The following is a 23583-nucleotide window of genomic DNA, read 5'->3' as shown; positions in this document are numbered from 1 at the left end:
GCCACCCTCTGTGTTCAAAAATGTCCATTCACAGTCAACATAGATGTTTTTTTTTCACTCCTGTTTCAAATCTGTCCATCTGTCTTAGCAGAGAAACCCTGGCGCCTTCCCAGGTGCATCAACCCCCACTCACATTTTGTGTCATTTGACCTTTGTGTCACATGATAGCATAAGGCAAGGTACCACAATCCTTTCACCTGAAACCTCTAGTAATAATGACCCACAACTTTTTTCACAGTGACACCCAACTGGGCGAGTGTCTGCAGCAGAACCCAGGAACAACATCCAAGATCCCCATTCAGAAGAGCACAACCATGAGAACAGCAAAGATGCTATAAAGGACCCATCCATACATTTATGTCTGCTTAACCTGGGCCAGCAGCCTTAGCAGAGAAACCCAGACCTCTCTCTCCCTAGCCACATCCTCCAGCCTATCTGAAGGGAAATCCAAGGCATTCCCTAGCCAGCTGAGAGGTATAATATTTCTGGCATGTCCTGGGTCTTCCCTAGGCATCCTCCCAGCGGGACATGCTCAGTACACCTCACCCAGGAAGCCTCCAGGAGGCATCCTTGTCAGATGCCCGAACCACCTCAACTGGCTCCTTTCGATGTGGAGGAGTAGTGACTACTCTGAGCCCCTCCCAGATGGCGAAACTCCTTACCCTATCTCTAAGGGAGAGGCCAGCCATGCATCGGAAAAAGCTTTCTTGTTCTTTCGGTCACTGCCCAAAGTTCATGACCATAGGTGAGGGTAGGGACGTAAGACCGACTGATAAATGGAGAGCTTCGCTTTTATGCTCAGCTCTCTCTTCACGTTGTTGGACCGGTACAGCAAAGACACTGTGCAGGACCCTCAAGAAGAAATTATTTAATAAAAGAAAAGATCCTGCAGTAGACTACCACTCTGATCAGGCTGAACCCCAGCTCTAGCTCTATGCCAGGTAGGATAGGCTCCAGGCCCCTGTGAAGCTTAACTGGATAAGCAATTAAGAAAAATTAAGACTATTTAGAGAATATGAAGTTTAGATACATAAATAGAAGGGATGTTTTTTGTTATGAGAAATTTAAGTGGTTGGATTAAGTCTAGGTGTATGGCCCACTTATACCTAATAAATCTCTAAAAATGTAATTTTCTGTTCAGAACTCCTGTAGAAAAGTCAAACATCTACATTGAAATTAGCTCAGACAAACTCTCTGGATAAAATGAGTTTCAACTGTTAATATATGCAATTTTTTAATATTTTTTTTTACCTTCATCTTTTTCTAAAATAATCTTCTCACGATGACTACTAAATATTTATTTCTGTTAAGAGTAAAGAGTAAGGTAAAATGAGAAGATGGTCATCTTATTTAAATCTTCGGTAGGAAAAATGGTGAGTGGAACAGGACAAAAAGTTAACTCTTTTCAGCCACCATCACACAACCAGTCACATGCTTCCTAACTACTTAGCTTTCATTTCATGGAGACTGTTTAAGTTTAAAACCTACATGTAGTGCTGTACTCTTGTCAATATATTTTAGTTATTTTGTGTTTATGATTTGATATAGATGTTTGATAGTTTAAAATTTCATTATAAAACTGATCAATAAGTTATTACATTAGCCCAAAAATATCCCTATGCCATGATGCTTTACTCTGTGATGTACAGCGGGTAAAATAAGTATTGAACGTATTTATTTGTAAAGATGCTATTGACATGAAATTCTCACCACATGTCAGTAATATAATCCATTAAATCCCCACATGCAAAGAAATCAAACCACAGAATTCTATAAATTAAGTTATGAAACTAAGTGACAGTTTCCTTGGCTGTGTTTGGTATCATTGTCTTGCTGAAACATCCAATGTTGTTTCATATTCATTATCTTGGTAAAGGGCAACAGAATTTGATCTAGAATGACTAGGTAAATTTTTCCATTTATCCTTCCTTCAATTATATAAAGTGAAGCAGTACCATATGCTGAAAAACACCCCCACCCCCAAGGCTGTGCGGTTGTGCATTACCTAGAAATATTTACTTAGAAAACTAATGCTGCATTCAATACTTATTTTACCTGCTGTACTGAACCATTTCTATGCCTGTTTTCATGAGCCTCAACAACTGACTGGCATTTAAACTTCACACCAGATAAACATGTTTTATGATTTGTTTATCACATTATGTTGACATCAGCCTGCTTTAATAACAACCACTGATGCCTGGCCTTGAAGTAGTACATACTTAAGGGTCTACAGTCGTGGCCAAAAGTTTTGAGAATTACATAAATATTGGAAATTGGAAAAGTTGCTGCTTAAGTTTTTATAATAGCAATTTGCATACACTCCAGAATGTTATGAAGAGTGATCAGATGAATTGCATCGTCCTTCTTTGCCATGAAAATTAACTTAATCCCAAGAAAACCTTTCCACTGCATTTCATTGCTGTCATTAAAGGACCTGCTGAGATCATTTTCGTAATCGTCTTGTTAACTCAGGTGAGAATGTTGACGAGCACGAGGCTGGAGATCATTATGTCAGGCTGATTGAGTTAGAATGGCAGACCTGACATGTTAAAAGGAAGGTGATGCTTGAAATCATTGTTCTTCAGTTGTTAACCATGGTGACCTGCAAAGAAACACGTGCAGCCATCATTGCGTTGCATAAAAATGGCTTCACAGGCAAGGACATTGTGGATACTAAGATTGCACCTAAATCAACAATTTATAGGATCATCAAGAACTTCAAGGAAAGAGATTCAATTCTTGTTAAGAAGGCTTCAGGGCGTCCAAGAAAGTCGAGCAAGTGCCAGGATCGTTTCCTAAAGAGGATTCAGCTGCGGGATTGAAGTGCCACCAGTGCAGAGCTTGCTCAGGAATGGCAGCAGGCAGGTCTGAGCGCATCTGCACGCACAGTGAGGCGAAGACTTTTGGAAGATGGCCTGGTGTCAAGAAGGGCAGCAAAGAAGCCACTTCTCTCCAAAAAAACATCAGGGACATATTGATCTTCTGCAGAAAGTATGGTGAATGGACTGCAAAGTCATTTTCTCCGATGAAGCCTCTTTCTGATTGTTTGGGGCATCTGGAAAAAGGCTTGTCCGGAGAAGAAAAGGTGAGCGCTACCATCAGTCCTGTGTCATGTACCATGTGTCATGCCAACAGTAAAGCATCCTGAGACCATTCATGTGTCTGGTTGCTTCTCATCCAAGGGAGTGGGCTCACTCACAATTTTGCCCAAAAACACAGCCATGAATAAAGAATGGTACCAAAACACCCTCCAACAGCAACTTCTTCCAACAATCCAACAACAGTTTGGTAAAGAACAATGCATTTTCCAGCACGATTGAGCACCGTCCCATAAGGCAAAAGTGATAACTAAGTGGCTTGGGGAACAAAACATTGAAATTTTGGGTCCATGGCCTGGAAACTCCCCAGATCTTAATCCCATTGAGAACTTGTGGTCAATCCTCAAGAGGCGGGTGGACAAATAAAAACCCACTAATTCTGACAAACTCCAAGAAGTGATTATGACAGAATGGGCTGCTATCAGTCAGGATTTGGCCCAGAAGTTGATTAAGAGCATGCCCAGTCGAATTGCAGAGGTCCTGAAAAAGAAGGGCCAACACTGCAAATACTGACTCTTTGCATAAATGTCATGTAATTGTGGATAAAAGCCTTTGAAACGTATGAAGTGTTTGTAATTATATTTCAGTACATCACAGAAACAACTGAAACAAAGATCTAAAAGCAGTTTAGCAGCAAACTTTGTGAAAACTAATATTTGTGTCATTCTCAAAACTTTTGGCCACGACTGTATGTTTTTTTTTTTAATCTTTATCCATATGATTGGAGCAAGAATCTGACTTGAGATTTTAGGATATATTCATGCAACCTTGACCTTTATGTTAAAAAGACCAAAGAGCTGATAGTGGACTACAGGAAGTCTAAAGAAGACACAACTCTATCTTTATCAAAGATTCTGAAGTTGTGGAGGTAACACGTTTTAAGTTCCTAAATTGTTGAAGACCTGATGTGGTCTTTATTTATTTCCTTCAGATAAAGGCCCAGCAATCCCTCCACTTATTGAGCAGGTTAAAAAGGCCAGCTGTCTATCTTGTCAATTTACTGTATTATACAAAGCATTATAACATCTTGGATATTAGACCCTATCCAGTGAAAACAGTTGAGCGACCTACAGACATCTACTTAAGACGCTGTATCCAGCATGCATACAAGCACCTCACTCACCCTATCAACAGACAGTTTGAATCCCTGCCAAGTTGGAAACTGTACCAGTGTCTCAGGGCTTGCACTACAAGGCAAAGTAACAGTTTTTTTCACCAGGATTGCAAATCTATTAAACCGTGTTTCTGACCATATGCTCCTAAGCATTTTATTGATGTTTTGTATTAATGTTCAATAATGTTATTAAATGGACAGTCATGCACTGTATAACACACAATCACTGAAACAGGAACTGCCACATACTGACAGTTTATCAGCAGTAATAGACTGCTTCTAATTCACTAATCTGCTGCCATTTTATAGCACACCCTGTACATGTTGCTAATCCAATGCAGGGATGAAACAGAGACTGATAACCATTCATGCTCCACATTCACAGCTATGGGCAGTCACCAGTTAACCTAAATCCATGCATACTTTGTGCTGTGGGAGGAAGCTGGAACACCTGGAGAAAGCCTACGCAGACTTGCAGAAAACATGCAAACTCCACACAGAAAAGATAAATGATTAATATGCTATTTCTATTACCGTTTGCCTATTTCAATCTTTAAAAAAAAAAAAAAAAGCTCATGTAACATATGTGATAAGCATACTTTACATGTTAAGAGACCAAAAAAGAGGGACCAGTCATTCCCCTAAATAGCCCATTGAACTCGGGTGCACAAATCAAACAATGCTGCACACGCTTTGTTTAAGACTCAGTTTGTACCTGACTCTTGTCACTCACAGTTGCTAGTAGCAGCCACCCACATGTAACCGCAGTCTGTCAACATATTCTATTAGTCAACATCCTGTGGTAAGCGAACATCTTGGTGTGTTTTTCTTACTGCATGAAGCAGTAAGAAAAATGAGGAAGCAGCAGATACTGGTACACTGCTGCAATATAATAAGTTGAAAGAACAAGCTCCACAACTCACCTTCGCAAAGAATTCTGAGTCACTGTTTAGGCAATTGATTTTTTATGAGCCTTCTGATGTTCTGAATTTGGCTAATTTATCTTTTGATTACTGTCAATGGCAGAAAGGATGAAAGTGCATTATGTTTTGTTTCTTTTGTTATAGTTTTCCCAGCATTCTTATTTCTGTGTTCACTGTCCCTGTTAACGTTTTTTGTGTCTAGCATATGTCTATAGGTCATTTCCTGTTTACTGTGTTAGCTTTTCTTATCTTGTCTGGTTTTTACTTCTTGTCATTCTTATTATCGTCACTTGTGGTGATTACTTTTGCCGTGTCTTTTTCCCCACCTGTTTCACAATGAACAAAGTGAGGTCTACACCATTGCCCAAGTTAGCCATTTGTTTATCAGCTTGTTTTTTCATGTGGAAATGCCAGATTATCCTGCCAATTTGGAGCAGCATTTTTTGTTTCTTTTTTTTTTTTTTTTTTTAAGTTTGCATCCTGAATTTTCAACACCCCAGATTTGGATCATCTCTCTTGCAGCATCCTGACATGCACTTTGTCAAACACAAAGTCATAGACTACCGCCCTTAAAGTGGCAGACCATGAGATCCACTGCAAAGCTAGAATATTGAAACTGACATGGTAGGGAAAGTTACACTGCAAGGCAGCACTTCAAAATTCTTTAAAAAAAATTTCATCCATGATGTGTGGCATATATAACGAATTGCTTCTTTATCTATTGTAAATGAAGTTTAAATGTAAATGAATTGCTAAATGGTACTTCTACTACTGAGTTTTTATTTTGAATAAATTAATGTAACAATGTGACACGTGATAACATGTGATAAGCATTTGTAAGTGTTGAGAGAGCCAACTAGTAATGATGGCTATTTTGCCCTAACAGAGCCCAATTAAACTTGGGTGCAAAAATCAAACAATCAAAAACAAAAAATACTCAGAATTGCCAATGAGTTGCCACAGTAACAGCCACCCACATTTAACCACAATCTTTCAACATATTTTGATATCCTTGATAGGTAGAACATCCTGTGGTAAGTGAATTGCAGATTTTGCACTGGTGTGCAAAATCTGCAAGTCATCTGCAAGTAATATAGTACATATAATGAATAATGTGAGCTAAAACTTAAACGAAAAACACCAGCCCTTGAGCCTGACCTTTGCAAACATTTTCCTGATAGGGTAATGGGCTCAGTCAATCATTTAGGGTTATACTGAATATATTATTAAGTCTATTTTCATTTATCAAACATTTTTAAAATACAGACATTCAAGAAATAGCAGAGAGTCTTTTGTTGTTGTTGTTGCTGGAATTATGAATTTCCATTTTAAAATATCTATAAATGGAAAAATTCTTTTTTCTAACTGCTGTGTATTACTGTGATACTATTCAATAAAAGGATTTTTATTTTATCTTAAGAGATTTTGGATTTTAGTAAAAAAAACAACAACACTGAGATAAGATCACCTTAGACAACCTTCTTGAATATTTAAGAGGCAGGATATTTGTACAGACACAGTTTCATTTCCAGTTCAACCAAAACTAGCTGACAGAAAATTCTTTTAAGAGCTCCAAGCAAGACGTCCTCACAGATCTGGTGAGTGCACCTAACAAAGAACATTTAGCACTATATGCAACAGATCCAATAATTGTACAATATGACCGAACTGAGTATTAAAGAGTATTCAGAGACAATGCATAATACATAGTACATTAACATAAGAAATATTAAAATCCTCTTGAGAAGTGAGGGGAAAAATGTATCTTATAAATTACAAAAAAGTTAAAGTGTATGTCCACTGCAGAGGTAATATAAATAGGATGGGTGTCAGAAGGCTATATATTAAATTTATTATGATCAAAAAGCAAGTATAATAGAAAAAAATAAGGGCTGGTGTTTATATTTTTTAACAGGTAAATCCAAAAAATTGTTTGTTTTTTTCAAGAACACATCTGTTGGAGGTGTAATAGAATCGGTTTGAATTCATTTTGCAAGAATTTATCCATCTTACGCAAATAAATAGCACTTAGAAAAAAGTTCCATTTATGGCACAATTTGTGACTTTGTGTGAGTAAGAAAAAATGTTCTCTCACTGTCACATAGTGATCAGTGGTTCATACTTGATAAAGACAACAAAAGCATAATTGTCAGTATTATATGTATATGAATTAGAGTAAAGGAAAACAGCTCCACAATTAGTCATTAACCCTCTCAAGGCAGGCGTTGCAGATTTGCAACAGTTGAAACACTAACAACCTGATTACCCCACATACATATTTTATGAGTTTTTTTTACTCAAAAGTACCACTGCAGGACTTGGTTGTGCATTAGCAACTAAAACGTAATTTGAGCCTGAGAGGGTTAACCAAAACATGTCCAGTTTACTCACCATTGAGGGCCATTTCAGTATCTTTTAATTTGGTCAAATGGTTCTTTACAGGCTTTTAACTTTATTTTGGGCTACAAGAATTGGTTTGAATGCTTTAATAATTAAAACACTATTTTTAAAAACTATTTTATGTTTTTGTCTGTGGTTTGTGCATGTGTGCATATTTAGGTGTGCTAGTGAATGCGTGAGTACAGTGGCTTGCAAAAGTATTCAGCCCCCTTGAACTTTTCCACATTTTGTCACATTACAACATGAATCAGTTTTATTGGAATTCCACATGAAAGACCAATACAAAGTGGTGTACACGTGAGAAGTGGAACGAAAATCATACATGATTCCAAACATTTTTTACAAATAAATAACTGAAAAGTGGGGTGTGCCCAATTATTCAGCCCCCTGAGTCAATACTTTGTAGAACCACCTTTTGTTGCAATTACAGCTGCCAGTCTTTTAGGGTATGTCTCTACCAGCTTTGCACATCTAGAGACTGAAATCCTTGCCCATTCTTCTTTGCAAAACAGCTCCAGCTCAGTCAGATTAGATGGACAGTGTTTGTGAACAGCAGTTTTCAGATCTTGCCACAGATTCTCGATTGGATTTAGATCTGGACTTTGACTGGGCCATTCTAACACATGGATATGTTTTGTTTTAAACCATTCCATTGTTGCCCTGGCTTTATGTTTAGGGTCGTTGTCCTGCTGGAAGGTGAACCTCCGCCCCAGTCTCAAGTCTTTTGCAGACTGGGGCAAGCGTTTTGCATTTTGGCCAAAAAGTTCCATTTTGGTCTCATCTGACCAGAGCACCTTCTTCCACATGTTTGCTGTGTCCCCCACATGGCTTGTGGCAAACTGCAAACGGGACTTCTTATGGTTTTCTGTTAACAATGGCTTTCTTCTTGCCACTCTTCCATAAAGGCCAACTTTGTGCAGTGCACGACTAATAGTTGTCCTATGGACAGATTCCCCCACCTGAGCTGTAGATCTCTGCAGCTCGTCCAGAGTCACCATGGGCCTCTTGGCTGCATTTCTGATCAGCGCTCTCCTTGTTCGGCCTGTGAGTTTAGGTGGACGGCCTTGTCTTGGTAGGTTTACAGTTGTGCCATACTCCTTCCATTTCTGAATGATCGCTTGAACAGTGCTCCGTGGGATGTTCAAGGCTTGGGAAATCTTTTTGTAGCCTAAGCCTGCTTTAAATTTCTCAATAACTTTATCCCTGACCTGTCTGGTGTGTTCTTTGGACTTCATGGTGTTGTTGCTCCCAATATTCTCTTAGACAACCTCTGAGGCCGTCACAGAGCAGCTGTATTTGTACTGACATTAGATTACACACAGGTGCACTCTATTTAGTCATTAGCACTCATCAGGCAATGTCTATGGGCAACTGACTGCACTCAGACCAAAGGGGGCTGAATAATTGCGCACACCCCACTTTGCAGTTATCTATTTGTAAAAAATGTTTGGAATCATGTATGAATTTCGTTCCACTTCTCACGTGTACACCACTTTGTATTGGTCTTTCACGTGGAATTCCAATAAAATTGATTCATGTTTGTGGCTGTAATGTGACAAAATGTGGAAAAGTTCAAGGGGGCCGAATACTTTTGCAAGCCACTGTATGTGTGTCTGTAAGCATTTAAAGGAGTGGTGGTTGCAGTGAACAAAAGTGAGCCTGCCACTGTTCTCAGAACTGAGGTTTGCCCTGTGCTTTAATATAACAGTTCCTATAAATGTTAGTAATTACTGTTAATAATAACTCTTTGTCCAGGCTAACAGCCCCATTTCATTGGCTCAGAGTTTTTCTGGTCCATGCACATTTTTACTGGCCTACAACAACAACAAAAACAACAACAATGAAGAATGAATTATTACAGTTTAACCAATATAATATTCTACTTATATTTAACATAACGATACTAAAGCCTTGAAATAAATATGGTCTAGTAGACCCCAAGCCTCCCTTACTGCATGAATTACACCCATTTAAAGTAAGACAGATGTTGACATCCTTTAGCAAAATCCCCGTCTTCAATATTGTGTCAAACTAAGTTAACATTTCATCTATATAGTTTATTTGAACTTCTGTAGCTTTACTGTAGATCTTTTGCTGTGTAAAACAAACAGTGGTGAATGGGAGCAGCTACAAAGTTAGCTTTTCTTCATATCTATGCAGCTCCTCTATGTTACAGAGGAGGTGTGATTGAGGATTCCTGCCAGCTTTTTGCAAGTAAAGAAATTACAGTAACACGTGCTATTGTTTTGGATACTAGAAAAAAAACATTTTCTTTTACTCCGCTTAGCTCATTGTCTCAGTAACGACACTGCCTAATTGCCATGTGTGTGTAGAGAGACTGGTTCCATGTTAAACTACTTAGCAACCAATCTGCTTGTGGTAATGCTGAGGTTACTGAAGCCCAGGGTTCTTTGATAGCAGTCTTCAGCTCATCTGTATTTTCAGGTCAGGTATTCCTCATCTTCCTCTTGTCAATACCCTTACACATTCTCTGTGAGTTTCATTTCAAGCGAGTTCTGGTAAATCAAACACAGCAATAACATGGTCAGCAAGTTTTTAAGATAAGATAACCTTTATTAGTTTATTAGACCCACACATGGGAAATTTGAAATATGTTGTTTGATAGTAGTTTTAGCACTGTGAGAAGGTCCTAAGCCCTGCTGGAAAAGGAAATCGGAATCTACATAAAGCTTGTCAGCACATGACACAAACGTCTCTAAATTATCCTGGTAGAAGGCTGCATTGACTTTGGACTTTATAAAATGCAGTGGACACGTTTGTGTTTCAGTCATAACTTTTCTTTTTTTCCCTCCCTAAAACTCAACAGACACCTGCATATTCTGCTGTTGAACTGAACAAAGTAAAATCATGGCAGGATCAGCATATAGATCTGGTAAGTGCACAAAAATATATATATTTGGGGTTGTTTGTTTTTTTTAAGTTAAGTTAAAGAAACTTATTCAAAGTTATTCATTTATTAAAGTTATTAGTCATGAATAAAATAATACCTAAAATGCGCTTTTTTAGTTTTACAGCAGCTGGTAAAAGTTTTTGTGACAGATATTAATTGAATATTTTTCAGACAGTGATCCACCATGAATATGAGCTTGAAAATATTTGTTTAGTGCTCTGAAGTCTATTTCAATTTAAAACTGAATACTGATTTTAAAAAAATTAATAAAAGAAAATTGATTTGTAACAGTATTTAATCATAAGCTTCTTGTGTCCTCTTCAGCATCCGAACTCAGGATTGTGATATTTGGAAAAAACCAACATGAAAAGGCAACTTTAAGTAACTTGATCACTGGTAAAAGAGATTCTCATCCTCTAAAAATATCCAAGAAATCCATTGCTCAAGGACAATGGGGAAAAATGCCCATAACAGTGGTGAAAACCTCAGACATCTTTAGTCTTCCTGTGGAAAAAGTCAGACATGAGATGAAGATGTGTGTGGCACGTTGTCACCCTGGGCCAAATGTCCTGCTGCTGTTAGTGAAACCTTCAGATTTCACAAAGGAAAACAGACAAACACTGAAGTTCATCTTGAGTTTGTTTGGTCCAGATGCGCTTAAATATTCAATGGTCATCATAACACAAAAGGATGAAGAAAAGAACGTGGCAGTCGATCAATTTATCCAGGACTGCGGACAAAGACAGCATAAATTAAACTTTGACAAAAAAAACACTGACTTTGATTTTGAAATACTGATGGAAAAGATCAGTCAAATTGTGACTGCCAACAGAGGAGGACATCTAAATTTTTCTGAAAGTGCTGAGCTCCTTGAATCACCTGAAATTCCAAAATCAAAACTTCAACTTAATTTAGCACTGTGTGGGAGATCGGGAGATGGGATTGAAGAATCTGAGAAACCAAAGCCTCCTGTGAAGGTAGGAATTTTTGAGAGACCTCAAATTGGTCTGGAAGAACCTCAAATTCCAAGTCTGAAACCTATGAATTTGGTACTGTGTGGGAGGTTTAGAGTTGGGAAGACATCAACTGCCAATGCCATCCTAGGAGACAAAAAGATAGAATCTAATTCATCAGCGTGTGTCAAAAATGAGGCAAAGGTGTGTGGTCGACTGGTTTCAGTGGTGGAACTGCCTGCTCTCCATGGAAAGTCTCAGGAGGAAGCAGTTAGTGAAGCAATCAAGACAGTTTCTCTCTGTGATCCTGAGGGTGTCCACGCTTTCATCCTAGTTCAACCCTTGGATCACCTTACTGATGAAGACAAGAGTGAGGTGGAGACCTTCAAAAAAATACTGAGCTCTAAAGTCAAGGACTTTACAATGGTTCTTTTTACTGTGGAGACCAATCCTACACACCCAGGTATTGTTAACTTTTTAAAAATGAACACAGAGATCAAAGAGTTTTGCGAGAGTTTCAGTGGCCGATATGTTATCCTCAACATCAAGGACAGACAGCAGATCCCTCAGTTACTCGATGCTGTGGAAGAGATGAAAACACCATTTGGAGGTTTCAAAAAAGAAATTATTGCAAAACCTTTCATGCACAATAGCACAGGAGATAAATCCAAAATGGGAGAGTCAAGATTTGAAAAAAAGAGCCAGGACTGTCTCAGGATTGTGATGATTGGGAAAACTGGAAGTGGAAAGAGTGCCACTGCAAACACTATTTTGGGAAAAGAACACTTCCATTCAAAAGCCAGTATGAACTCAGTGACTGTGGATTGCAAAAAAGAAACAGGAGAGGTTGATGGACGCCCTGTTGCTGTGGTGGACACACCTGGTTTATATGACACGGGTCTGTCCAATGATAAAATTAAACAGGAACTCAGGAAATGCATCACAATGTTGGCTCCTGGACCTCATGTAATTTTACTTGTCCTGAGGATTGGTCGTTTTACAAAGGAGGAAAAACAAACAGTGGAGCTCATCAAAAACTTTTTGGGCAAGAATTCAACCAACTTCATCATTATCTTATTCACCAGAGGAGATGACCTAAAAAATCAAACAATTGAAAGTTATATGGAAGAAGACAGCGAAGGATTCTTAAAAAAACTGACAGCTGAATGTGGAGGACGATACCATGTGTTCAATAACGAAGATCCCAGTAACCGCTCTCAAGTCAGTCAGCTGCTCACCAAGATTGAGTCAATGGTGAAGAAAAATGGTGGTGGCTCCTACACCTCAGAGATGTTCAAACAGACAGAGGACGCAATTCAGAAGGAAATGCAGAAGATTTTGCAGGAGAAAGAAGAAGAGATACTGAAAAATAAGCGGGACCTTAAAAGAAAACATGAAGAGAAAATTCAAGAGAAGAGGCGAAAAATTGAACAAGAAAGAGCAGCAAAAGAGAAAGCATTAAAAGAGAAAATGGAATTAATTAAGAAAGAGGAGGAGGAGAACAAAATGATAGAGGAAAAGAGAGCAGAAGAGGAAAGGGAGAGGAAACAGAGGGAAGAAATTCAGCAACACCAGTGGAAACAAAAAGGGAAGAAAATTCAATCTGAATCAGAAGAAAAGACAATTACCGGACAAAAGTTGATACAAAATTCAGAGAACATCAGAAAAGAAAGTGAGGGTTGGGAAAAAGAATCAGAACAGTGGCGGAAAAAACGACTTCAAGATGACCAACATAGATTGAAGGAGCAAACACGACTGAAAAGGCTCAGAGAAGAATATGAACAGGAAAAGAAAGAATATCAAATGCGAAAAGAACAGGAGGAAAAGGAATCGCAAGAATTACATGAAAACTTTCAAAAGCAAATGGAGGAGATGATGAGGAAAAATCAAGAGGAAGCCAGAAAACAAGCAGAGGAGTTCAGACAGAGATACACCACTGACTTTGCAGTTGTGATAGCTACACAAGAAAAAGAATTTGAGAATATGAAGCTTAAACAACAAAAAAACAATGACTTCATTATTCAACAGCTGTGCCGAAAAAAGGAATATAAGAAGGACTTCGCTCAAATGAATAAGCGACAAGAAAAAGAAATGAATGAGCTTAAATGTTCTTTTCAAGCCGTAAAACAAATTGACGAAATGCAGAAACAACATGAGGACGAAATAGATAAGTGGATCCAGGAACATATGAAGAAAGCCACAGAGCAACAATTTTGTAAAATTTTATAAAATGTTTTCTGACAGCAGCATTTTATCTATAATGGCGTGTTCTGATTTGAAATGGGAGCAAATGTGTTTCAGTTTGATATTTCCCTATGAATTGTCAATGTAATATTTTCATTTTTTCTAATTTTGAGAAAGATTGTTAATTCTCTATGTGTTGAGAGAAATGTATAACTTCCATCAAAGTTATAACTTTCTTTCCATTCATTTAAAAAAGAATTTTAAAATGACTCCCTGGAGGTAATAACAATATGGTTGCCAAGTGGCAAGACTTACCTCCAATAAGGCTTGGCAGTAATCTTTTTCCCAGGGGCCACACTTACCAGCAGCAGTCGATAAAGACAACTGAGTTATTTTATGAGTTAATACTTTCTGATGCAGCTGTCCAAAACGATTACCAGTTTCTTATGTGGCCCCTTGGGAAAATTAATTGCCCACACCTGCAGGAACATCATACTGTTATTGCTTCAAAATAAGAAGTAATAGGCTTTCATTATAATAGTTGTAAATTTTATAATAGGAGGAATCTTGCAAAGATGCCCAAATTATTTGAAATCAGTTTTGCTGAGACTGATAGTGACAGTGTCCAAACAATTATTAGCCGCTAAGAGCAGCTGCATCAAAGATACCAAACCACAACACACTATGGTCATTCATCAGAAACCTTATTACTTGCATCTTGTAATAACACAAAAAATATTTTCTAAGGAAAGAATGTACATAGTTCTTGGTATTCTTGCATGAACCCCTGACGTATAGTGTGCCAGTGTATAGGAGAACTGTCTTAACAAGTTTCCAGTTGCTACTGCATCATTACACATTTGAAGCATACATTTACAAAAAAGACATACAATGTATATGTATCTTTTTTTTATTTATTTATTTTTTTTTATTTACCTTAGAAGCAATTGCTGAACTTCTGACAGTATAGCTAAATGAGCATTCTATTGTTTTAAACATGTTACATGTAAAGAGGCAAAGTGTTCTGAGATGTTCTTTGTAAAATCCTATTTTTTTCTCCATTTTCATTATATACACTTAACAGAAGTTTAATAATAAACCAAGTGCACCTTTATTCATAGCTGAAGTTCAAATGACAAACCTGTAACCTGAAATGTGACTTTTATTGTAATATACCCATGTCATTAAATCTCTATGTAAAGTGTGAAAATGTTTTTTGTTTTGTTTTTACCTAGTATATATGATTAATCTCAATTTACTTTCATGCGATTTACTGTCAGCAGGTTTTTCATAATAAGTTTAAAGGGATGCCTCATCTGCACTCCTGCATTTGAATCGCTTGGTATGGGGTTTGATTAAAAACAACTGCAAGACAGTCATTGTGAAAAAAAAAATGTAAATGATAGATTCCCTGTAAACAGAATAAAAAAAGGCACCATACTAATTCAACTGTGGTTGTGCTTTTTGATGTAGTGCTAGTGCATAAAGCTTGCCATTTGGTAAACGATTTTCATCTCTAAAAATTGGGAAAGAGAAAAAAAAAACAAAGCTTAATTCTCTTAGATCTCTACTGTACTGGACAGGAAACAGAAAGATGGACAGAGATGTATCAAAAATGGACAAAAAAAAACTATATGCAAAATTTTAACCTTAGTTTTCTACAACTAAAAGATACCAACAACTCCTGCAGCTAGACAACACTAGATCCTTTAACAAAGGTGAGAAATAATTACCTTGTACATATTATTAAGGAAATGTCTGTTGACTTTAATAAATCAATACATGCATACTAAAATACATGAATAAACGAAAAGGAGTGAAAATCTCAGACATTACCAGTAGATAAAGTTAAAACTCACATGAAGAAATGTGTGGTTTACTGTCTTACCTGGACCAAAGGTATGGCTGTAGTGATGTGAAACCTAATTTCAGGGGAATACGCTTGTGTCAATATTGGTGTAGATAATTTTAAATACTGCACTGCTGGCAAAGACAAGAAATCAACTAAACCAATCATCAAAACCAGCACACCAGTACTTACTGGACCTCCCTGCACTGCATCTCAGACTCTAAGATTTTAACTAAGTAACCCATTCTCCATCCCACACATAAGACAGATATTTTGGGGCAAAGCCTTCAGTGCTGCCCACTCTCTGGAACATGCTCCCCTGACTTGTTCATTGAGACATTTGGCTTTTGACTATTTTTTTTTCTTTTTTGTCTATAAAGATACATTTACAGTGCAAAATATGCAAAAAGCTAAGAGATAAGGAAGGGAGCAAATACTTTTTACTTTATATAGTGCCTTTCAAGAAACCCAAACTGTTATTGTCAGTAGTAGTATCAGTATTAGTATTACATTATTTATATCTATTTTGAGATTTAACTGGTGAAGAACAGTATAATGCTTCACCATGCTAATCAGAATAATGCAGAAGAAGGAAAAATCTATGAATCTATAACAAAGAAGTCCAACCATCCATTATCCTTCTCAGGGTCGGAGCCTATCCCAGCTGTCTTAGGGTGAAAGGCAGGGTACACCCTGGACAGAAAGGCCCCGGCCTGATGTCAGAATTGAACTCAGAACTTTCTTGCTGTGAGGCAACAGTGCTAATCACTGTGCCACCATGCTGCCATCTTACTTCTTTGCTATAACAAAGAAATCAGATTTAAAAAATAGAGAAAATACACTAGACATTGTTCAGCTTTTTGTTTGTGCATGTGTATTGTTTTAGTTTATGGTAAATGGTGACAGTAACACTATAAATGCAAACAACATCCAATAATTTGAGCTAAGCGTAACTTATCATTAATATGAGTTTACATATTTACCTACTTATACTGAGTTATCAGCACTTTTTGTTTTTGTTTGTTTTCATAGCTTGTTTGTTTTATCTAATATGTATAATTGACTTATCTAACTATGTAAAATTCAGGATTCTTAATCTTTAATTTTAAATCCTTAATTTGGTGGTGTTATGGTAAGAGTTTAATTCATATTGGTTGTTGTAATAAAACCAGTTCTCCTGTAACTGTGCAGTATATGGGACACAAATGCAGTGACATTTATTATAGAAATTGTTGAACTAAGGTTTGTACTCATAACTAAGTGCTTATAACTCTCTAACAGGTGTTAGTGAGATTCGTCTTAAAACCAGGAACAACAAAATAATTTAACACTAGCATACCGGATTTTAGTAAGTGTAACAAAAAAAAAGAAAAAAAAAAGGTCACAGACAGAGTAGAATCACAGTCCAACCAAATAATTAAAGTTTTTTTTCTGAAGAAAGCACCACCTCTTGGTGACACCTTTCACTTTAAAAATTGGGTGTATTCATAGTAAAATATATTCAGTGATTAGGTGTCTTTTTGTAATATTTCTGGGAAAATTATATTTAAATTTTTAAAGGAAATCCAAATCAAATTTTATACAGAACCAGTCTAAAAAACTTGCCTTTGTTTTGTTTGCCTTTGTTACCCAATATAAACATGCAACAGTAGAAGTAACTGTTCATTGTGTGCTTTGAATCTACACTGTGAACAAAATACAAATAACATCTTAGAGACAAAGACTTGCCCCTACCTGTACTGTACAACCATCATGTTCTGCTCCCCACAGTGTCTCGCACAGCGAATATACCTCATCCAGCTGGATTTACTGGGATCATTACCATCGATGAAGTGCTGTAACGTTCCCTCTGAATCATAGATCTGGAAACACAAATTATCAGAGTTGAAAACAGAGAGCTGTCATTAATTCAGGGTAGTATTGATATATCTGAAAACAGACAACCTTCAGAGTTAGAGGTAGCACATATAGTATCTTTTTCACCCATAAAAGAAAAAATGTCAGATATGAATTACACACAACTAACTTTTTAGTGACTATAATTGTAGCTACTGTAATAATACCTTGACTGTAAATTTTAATTGTATAGATTAATATACGTATTGAAATCTTTTACTTTTACTAAATAATAATTTAGCTCATTTTCTAAATTGACAGTGAAACCAACCTCACTTAAGTACGGCACAAAAATGTTAAATATAATAATAATAATTTTTTATTATATATTATAATCTCATAGCTCAGTGTAAATCCAATTCAAAATAAAATCTGAATTTGTATAGTTGACATTACAATCGTATCCTGTTGAAAATAAGGTAACAGTAAACAAGGTTATTATAGTTAACTAAAACTAAAGACTTAAACGAGACACAACAACTCTTTGTGTCATGGTTTGAGCTTTAAGGGATGTTGAGGGGTTTTGTAGTTTTGGTTATCTTTGTGCTACAGTTCTGTATTCTGTATTGTTGTTATTCTGTTTTTGTTGTGGTTTCGTTCCAGTTATCTGTGCATTGAGTTTATAGGAGGTTGCTTATCCCCTTTTGTACCCCATTCTGTGCCCTCAGTCTTGTCTGTGTGTTTTGTTATCATCTGTCTTTGTGTCAAGTTCGTATGTCTTTATTCTAGTCTTAGTGTTAGTAATTTCCTGTTTTAATTTGATAGTCTCTCTGGGTTCTGTTTTGCTTCCCTTGCCTCATCAGATCATGATTAGAGTCAGCTGTATTCCAACCTGTTCCCTCATTATTCCGTGTGTGTATATTTGAATCTGTCTTTGCTTGTTCTATGTCTTCCTGTTAGCTTTTTTTTTTTTTTTAAGGTTAGGCAAGGTTTTATGCCTTGGCTCCCAGGTCTTCCAGATCGCCTCTCTGCTTTGCCTGCCACACAGCAAACCTTGACAATTTAAGTTGTATGTAGTAGACAAAACTATAACTAAATTAATGTAAAGAAAATGTACTTAGCTTTAGTCAATATGGTGAGATATGTAAATACAGAACGCTTTAGAAGGTACTGATGACAGTAAAAGTGGGATGTTTACATGATTAAGTCAGTTACCTTCAAAAGGTATTGTATTTGTTTTTATTTTAAACACAATAAATCTTTCCACCAACAAAATCACCACAAATAATTCAACTGACACTAAAAAAACAAAACATTTTCAAACAATAACAACTTAACTGAAATGACCAAATTGATTCTGGAAAAAAATGGAATGCAGACAGTAACACAGAACTGTTCTATTCCTCTGCCAGTTTCCAAATAAAATGCTCAGTAGCCTACAATGAAAAAGTTTACGCATTTCAGATGTTATGGTTTATATCCATCAAGCAAAACCAACTGATTTCAGAGACTCTGTAAACAAACTATACAGACTGGTGTCTGAAGTCTGCCATGTACATCAAAAAAACAAAAACAAACAAAACAAAATTTCAAGGGTAACAAAAAGGTTTTGGTGCTCTGTACACTTGAACAAAGCAGAGTGGGCATGTTGCATGTAACTTACTAGATAACTAGCTCAAAAATTGACATTATTTTCAAAATGTTGGAAAAATAATAATAGTAAAACTAATAAAAGCTCAGCCTTGTAAAATATAGTGATTAACGAATGGTCTCCAACTGACACTTTTTTCTGTAGCATTCAGCTATGCTCTACCACCACAATATAGCTACTATCAACATCCAGAGTTATGTAGTTCCTTCTCTGGAATAATAAGGGAAATTTAGATTTAAAAGAGTCAGATTGGTTTTATTTATATAGCACATTCAAACACCAGGGACTGACTCAAAGTAATCAAAGAATATGGATACAAAACATAAAACCCCATATAAACATAATGCCAAACTGAAAAACTAAAAGTAAACTGTAATATTAAAAATAATACAACATTTACTATAAGAAGAAGAAGCTAAAACACATAAAATACCAAGGTTAGTACTATCACAAATAGTTATTCTTAAAAATAAAATAACTTTGATGTTACTATTAAGTGCATACTTATTTTTATGTGTGCTTGCTTTTATTTAACATTTACAGGGCCCCCTTCTTTTTTTAACAACCCAACATGTGGCAATTTGATTGTTTCTTGTTTTTTTGACACATTTTTGTTTAATCTCATGGGACTGCAAAACTAAAGTAAATGTTGAAAAAATACATTTTTGATAATCTACATAATATATATATGGAATGCAACAACAATCAAACAATTTTGTCTTTTTTAAAGGAATAACCCCCTTAAAAAACATCAATTGCACATAGATGAGAATAGATGAAGATTTTCTAATGAACTCTAGAAGATTCTAAATTGTCTTATTAGAGCTGTCACTTCCAAAATTTCATCCAACATTAAAATTTATCTCAGTGTTTAAGATAGCATCTCTCATGACACTGGTAGGGAGTTGCAGATTAAAATGTGAACTGAAAATATATATCTTTTTGCTAATTTACGATTTATAGTGTGATGATATACCAGTGTAAGGGTCAGCCTCTTTTCTTAAGAATGAACTGAAAACGATAACGAGTTGTGCACTTGCAGCTCAGACAAATAACTTAATTTGATTTGAAATGTTTTAAACAAGATTCTGCAGCTACTCATTAGGCTCTTATCCACAGTCAGCTGGAGCTGTGATGATTACAGCCTGCTGGGCGTTAAACGTTACACAGACCTGATTTACACCTGCTTAAAAGCCTTACAGCTCCGTCTGCCAGCTTTAACATCGAGGCCTAAAAATACTTTTTCACAGCAACAGTGGAAGGCTGCACATCAAATAAGAAGAATGGAGCTGAAACGTAAACCAAACAAGGGTCCATTAAGAGGAAGAAGCAGCTTGCTTTTTTTCCTGTTGCTCCTGGCTCAAAGATGAGATCTCTCAGTCTGTTCCCCTAAAGAAAACCACAAATCCACTTTTAAATGGAAAACATTAAAATTAAGTGTTTGAACTGGTGGGAAATTTGCTGATCACATTCCCCAGAGATTTAATGTTTCTTGTATTTATACTGACCCAGTGACCTCTAGTGCCACCCTCAGGCTCAATGATTTCATTCCCTATTCAAGCTTTCAGTTCCTTCAACAACAGATCTTTTAGTAGCATGGAGAGTCTGAAGTTATCATTTTACATTGATTTGAAAATGTGCAACTCAAATATTACTCGACCAATGTAAATTGTATATGAGAAGTTGACATTTAGATATCTGCTGCAAAGGCAACAGGGATGAGACAATTAAAAATGAGTAAATAAATCAACAGAAATCTGAAGAGTGCACAACTAATAGCGATCATAAGCACTTAAAAGGAGTCGATCTCCCTCAGCCTCCGTCTGTGTGTGTGTTCATTATTAATCCATCCCTCCGTCCATCCGTGGTAAAGATGCAGTGTGACTGTATTGAGGCGGCGTTGAGTGTGTTTATAAGGTGATGACCTGAGCCAATAGCCTGCCTCTCTGCTGTCCATACAGCCAACAAACAATCAATGCAGTAAATGACTGTGAGAATCAGAGGAAACAGCCTCATTTATTATTCTCTGTATGTAAGCACTTTACTGTCTGTCGCTGTTGGACTGCCTGCACACTCTCCTGCCCTTATCCGAATCTTTGTCCATTTCACATAAACTACTTTATATGATTAAGTGTACATTTTTTTTCTAGGTTGTTTATCTTGTGGCCTGAAACTATTTCCACATTTTCTCTGTTTTACATAATTAAGACACAAAAACTTCCAAATTAGCTTTTTTTGTGCAATTCACAAGGATGTTGAGTTTTCTGTGATAAATACTATTTAATTTATGCAGTAAACCTTCACATGAGAAGCTGGTGAAAAAAATGATCTATGATTAACGCAGTTAAGTAAACAGACTGTACATAAAGACTCCGAGAGGCATGATGGCTTTGCCCATTGGTCTGGGGGCATTTTAAAGCCTCAGTGTTGGCCATTCTCATATGTTTTGGGTGGGAGGGGGTGGGTGGGTTCAGGGAGTGGAGGAGGTTACTATAATTAAACAGAAATGGTTAATTACTAACTTTGGTGAGATGGGTTAGCACACTGCATTAATAAACTATATGAGTGCAATGCAGAGACATAGACACTGCTATTTACTGCCAAGTCGCATCCCAAAAATCGTTTTTAGTACATGCACTATACTGTGAAAATGTTTATTTCTGCTGTAAATCTGGATATTTTTAATATGGGAATGTATAAGAATGAACTCACTTTGGAGCCAGCCTCAAGTGGACATTAGAGGAACTGCAGTTTCTGGCACTGCCCCCCCCCGTCTTTTTAATTTTATGTTTTCAAATTCCAGGAGGTTGCCAGTAAAGTTTGTTTTGTTTTGTTTTGTTTTGTTTTTAATAAATGAGGGCTCATAATTATTATCTACAGCAACATTTCTCCTGGGGATGACTGATGAGGTGCTTTATTTATAATCATGCAGCATCACGGAGATTAGAAGCATTAGATATTTCACATTAACAATCAGTCACTTTGAAATATTGCTGTTCTGTTCTATTCAGAAGTTTACTTGTTCATTTTTTAACATTTAGATTTTCCAAAATAGTTTTAAAAAATGTAACCTGCAGGCTTTATATTCACCGTGTACAGGAGTGAATGAGTGTCCTTAAAGTATTTTTTCATGATAGTTTTGTTTTTTGTGTGGTTTTTTTAAATCGTATTTCAGATAATGACAAACAACAATGATGTATCCGGTAGATTTGTTTTTCCTAAAGCTTTAAAAATGCACAAAGCAAAATATACAGTAAAGTACTTCAGCAAATATATTAAAACTTGTTTCAGAATTAGTCCTCTGCATGCTATCATCCAATAGTGTTGTGCACTGTAGGATTAACAGCACTCTAGTCTGACTCTTGGTAAAACTGACTCATTAGCTGAATCCTATTTTTTGTTTTCGTAGACTTTTACATTTTTTTTCCTTTTTTGTAATTTGTGTCTTTGCCTCATTGAAGCATTTTGAATTTCCATGGTTTTAACATTCAGTCACGTGCTGTGGTTACTTATATATATATATATATATATATATATATATATATATATATATATATATATATATATATATATATATATATATATATAGTAAAACACATTTAAAAGTTATTTCTGTACGTTTGAATTTTACCATTTTTTTGTCATGAATCTGTGCTGATTTAAAGTTTTACCCTTGATATTATATTATATCACTTTCTCATTGGCAGGGCCACCTTTTGCTGAGTTTACATATGACATCTGAAGCTCCAGTGAACTTGGGCCTCTCAGACCAGCAGCTGGTTTCTAGCTCGATGCTGTTCTGTCAAAGACGTTTTGGCCGCCTGTGTTTATCAAATCCATCGCAACAAAATTCCAGCCATAAGATAAACGGCCAAAGAGAAAATGTTGTTTAGTTGAACAGACAGAAAATGTTGCAAACATTGCCAGGCTGCCGGATTGGCTTCACGGCTCCAGCTGTCATTTTTCCATCTGAGCACAACAGTCGTAACAAAACGAGATTTTTTTTTCTTTGTAGCTTCAGTCTGTTAAAGCTAAGTAAATTCTCCTTGTTTGACCCTCAGTTTGTTCGGGACAGATGACCCTTACAGCAGCGCACTGGTTTGTTTTCTCACACTGAGACCACACATTATACATACTATAAGTGCTGCTTCTGCAGAAAGCGCAGTGTCTTGGGAGCTTTATTCAAAGAAACTGCAATGACTAACACACCATTTCATCTTTGTTTAATCTTTTGAATAATTCTATGTAGTTTATAAAACAGTAGAAAAAATCCACACCACATCATATCCACACTTGTCTTATTTTTCCCAACACAGCAAAGCTTTCCATTTTACTCCCATGTATAAATCTGCAGACGCCGGAGTTTGACAGCTTTTCATCACAATTATAACTTTTAAAGATTTTATCTTTCAATTCTGGTAAAAGTCCTGACGATATTGAGAAAGTCATGCATAACACATTTTCATGTGGCAAAGCACTCTGCTCTGACAATACACTTAAAGGTACTTATTTAAATTACCCTCTTTCACCACCAAGAAGTTACATTTTACATATAGGTATACAGTATGAAGACATTTCCTCCCATTTCAGGTTTTAGATTAATAATGTAACAACATACACCGCAGCCCTAATTCAGTTTCAACTGATATCTCTTCAACACA

General features: G+C 36.4%; 2 protein-coding genes across 3 annotated transcripts in view; one reads left to right on the top strand and one right to left on the bottom strand.

Annotated features, from left to right (window-relative positions):
- Positions 1–23583, bottom strand: part of prdm6 (PR domain containing 6) — a 146316-nt gene that overhangs the window by 92097 nt on the left and 30636 nt on the right. For both annotated transcript variants that reach the window (XM_025897015.1, XM_003444504.4), the window contains exon 5: positions 17170–17297. In XM_025897015.1, coding sequence (XP_025752800.1) covers positions 17170–17297 — 128 coding nt within the window. The remainder of the gene's footprint in view (positions 1–17169; positions 17298–23583) is intronic.
- Positions 6651–15093, top strand: LOC112841818 (GTPase IMAP family member 8-like). The gene is made up of 3 exons (XM_025897014.1): positions 6651–6736; positions 10366–10431; positions 10774–15093. Exons 2-3 carry the CDS (start codon positions 10407–10409, stop codon positions 13629–13631), a joined length of 2883 nt encoding a protein of 960 aa, XP_025752799.1. The 5' UTR covers positions 6651–6736; positions 10366–10406; the 3' UTR covers positions 13632–15093.

Source organism: Oreochromis niloticus, linkage group LG12, assembly GCF_001858045.2.
Source record: "Oreochromis niloticus isolate F11D_XX linkage group LG12, O_niloticus_UMD_NMBU, whole genome shotgun sequence".
In the NCBI taxonomy this organism is placed as follows: Eukaryota; Metazoa; Chordata; class Actinopteri; order Cichliformes; family Cichlidae; genus Oreochromis; species Oreochromis niloticus.
The sequence above is the reverse complement of the archived record's forward strand: the minus strand, read 5'-3'. Positions and strand labels throughout refer to the sequence as shown.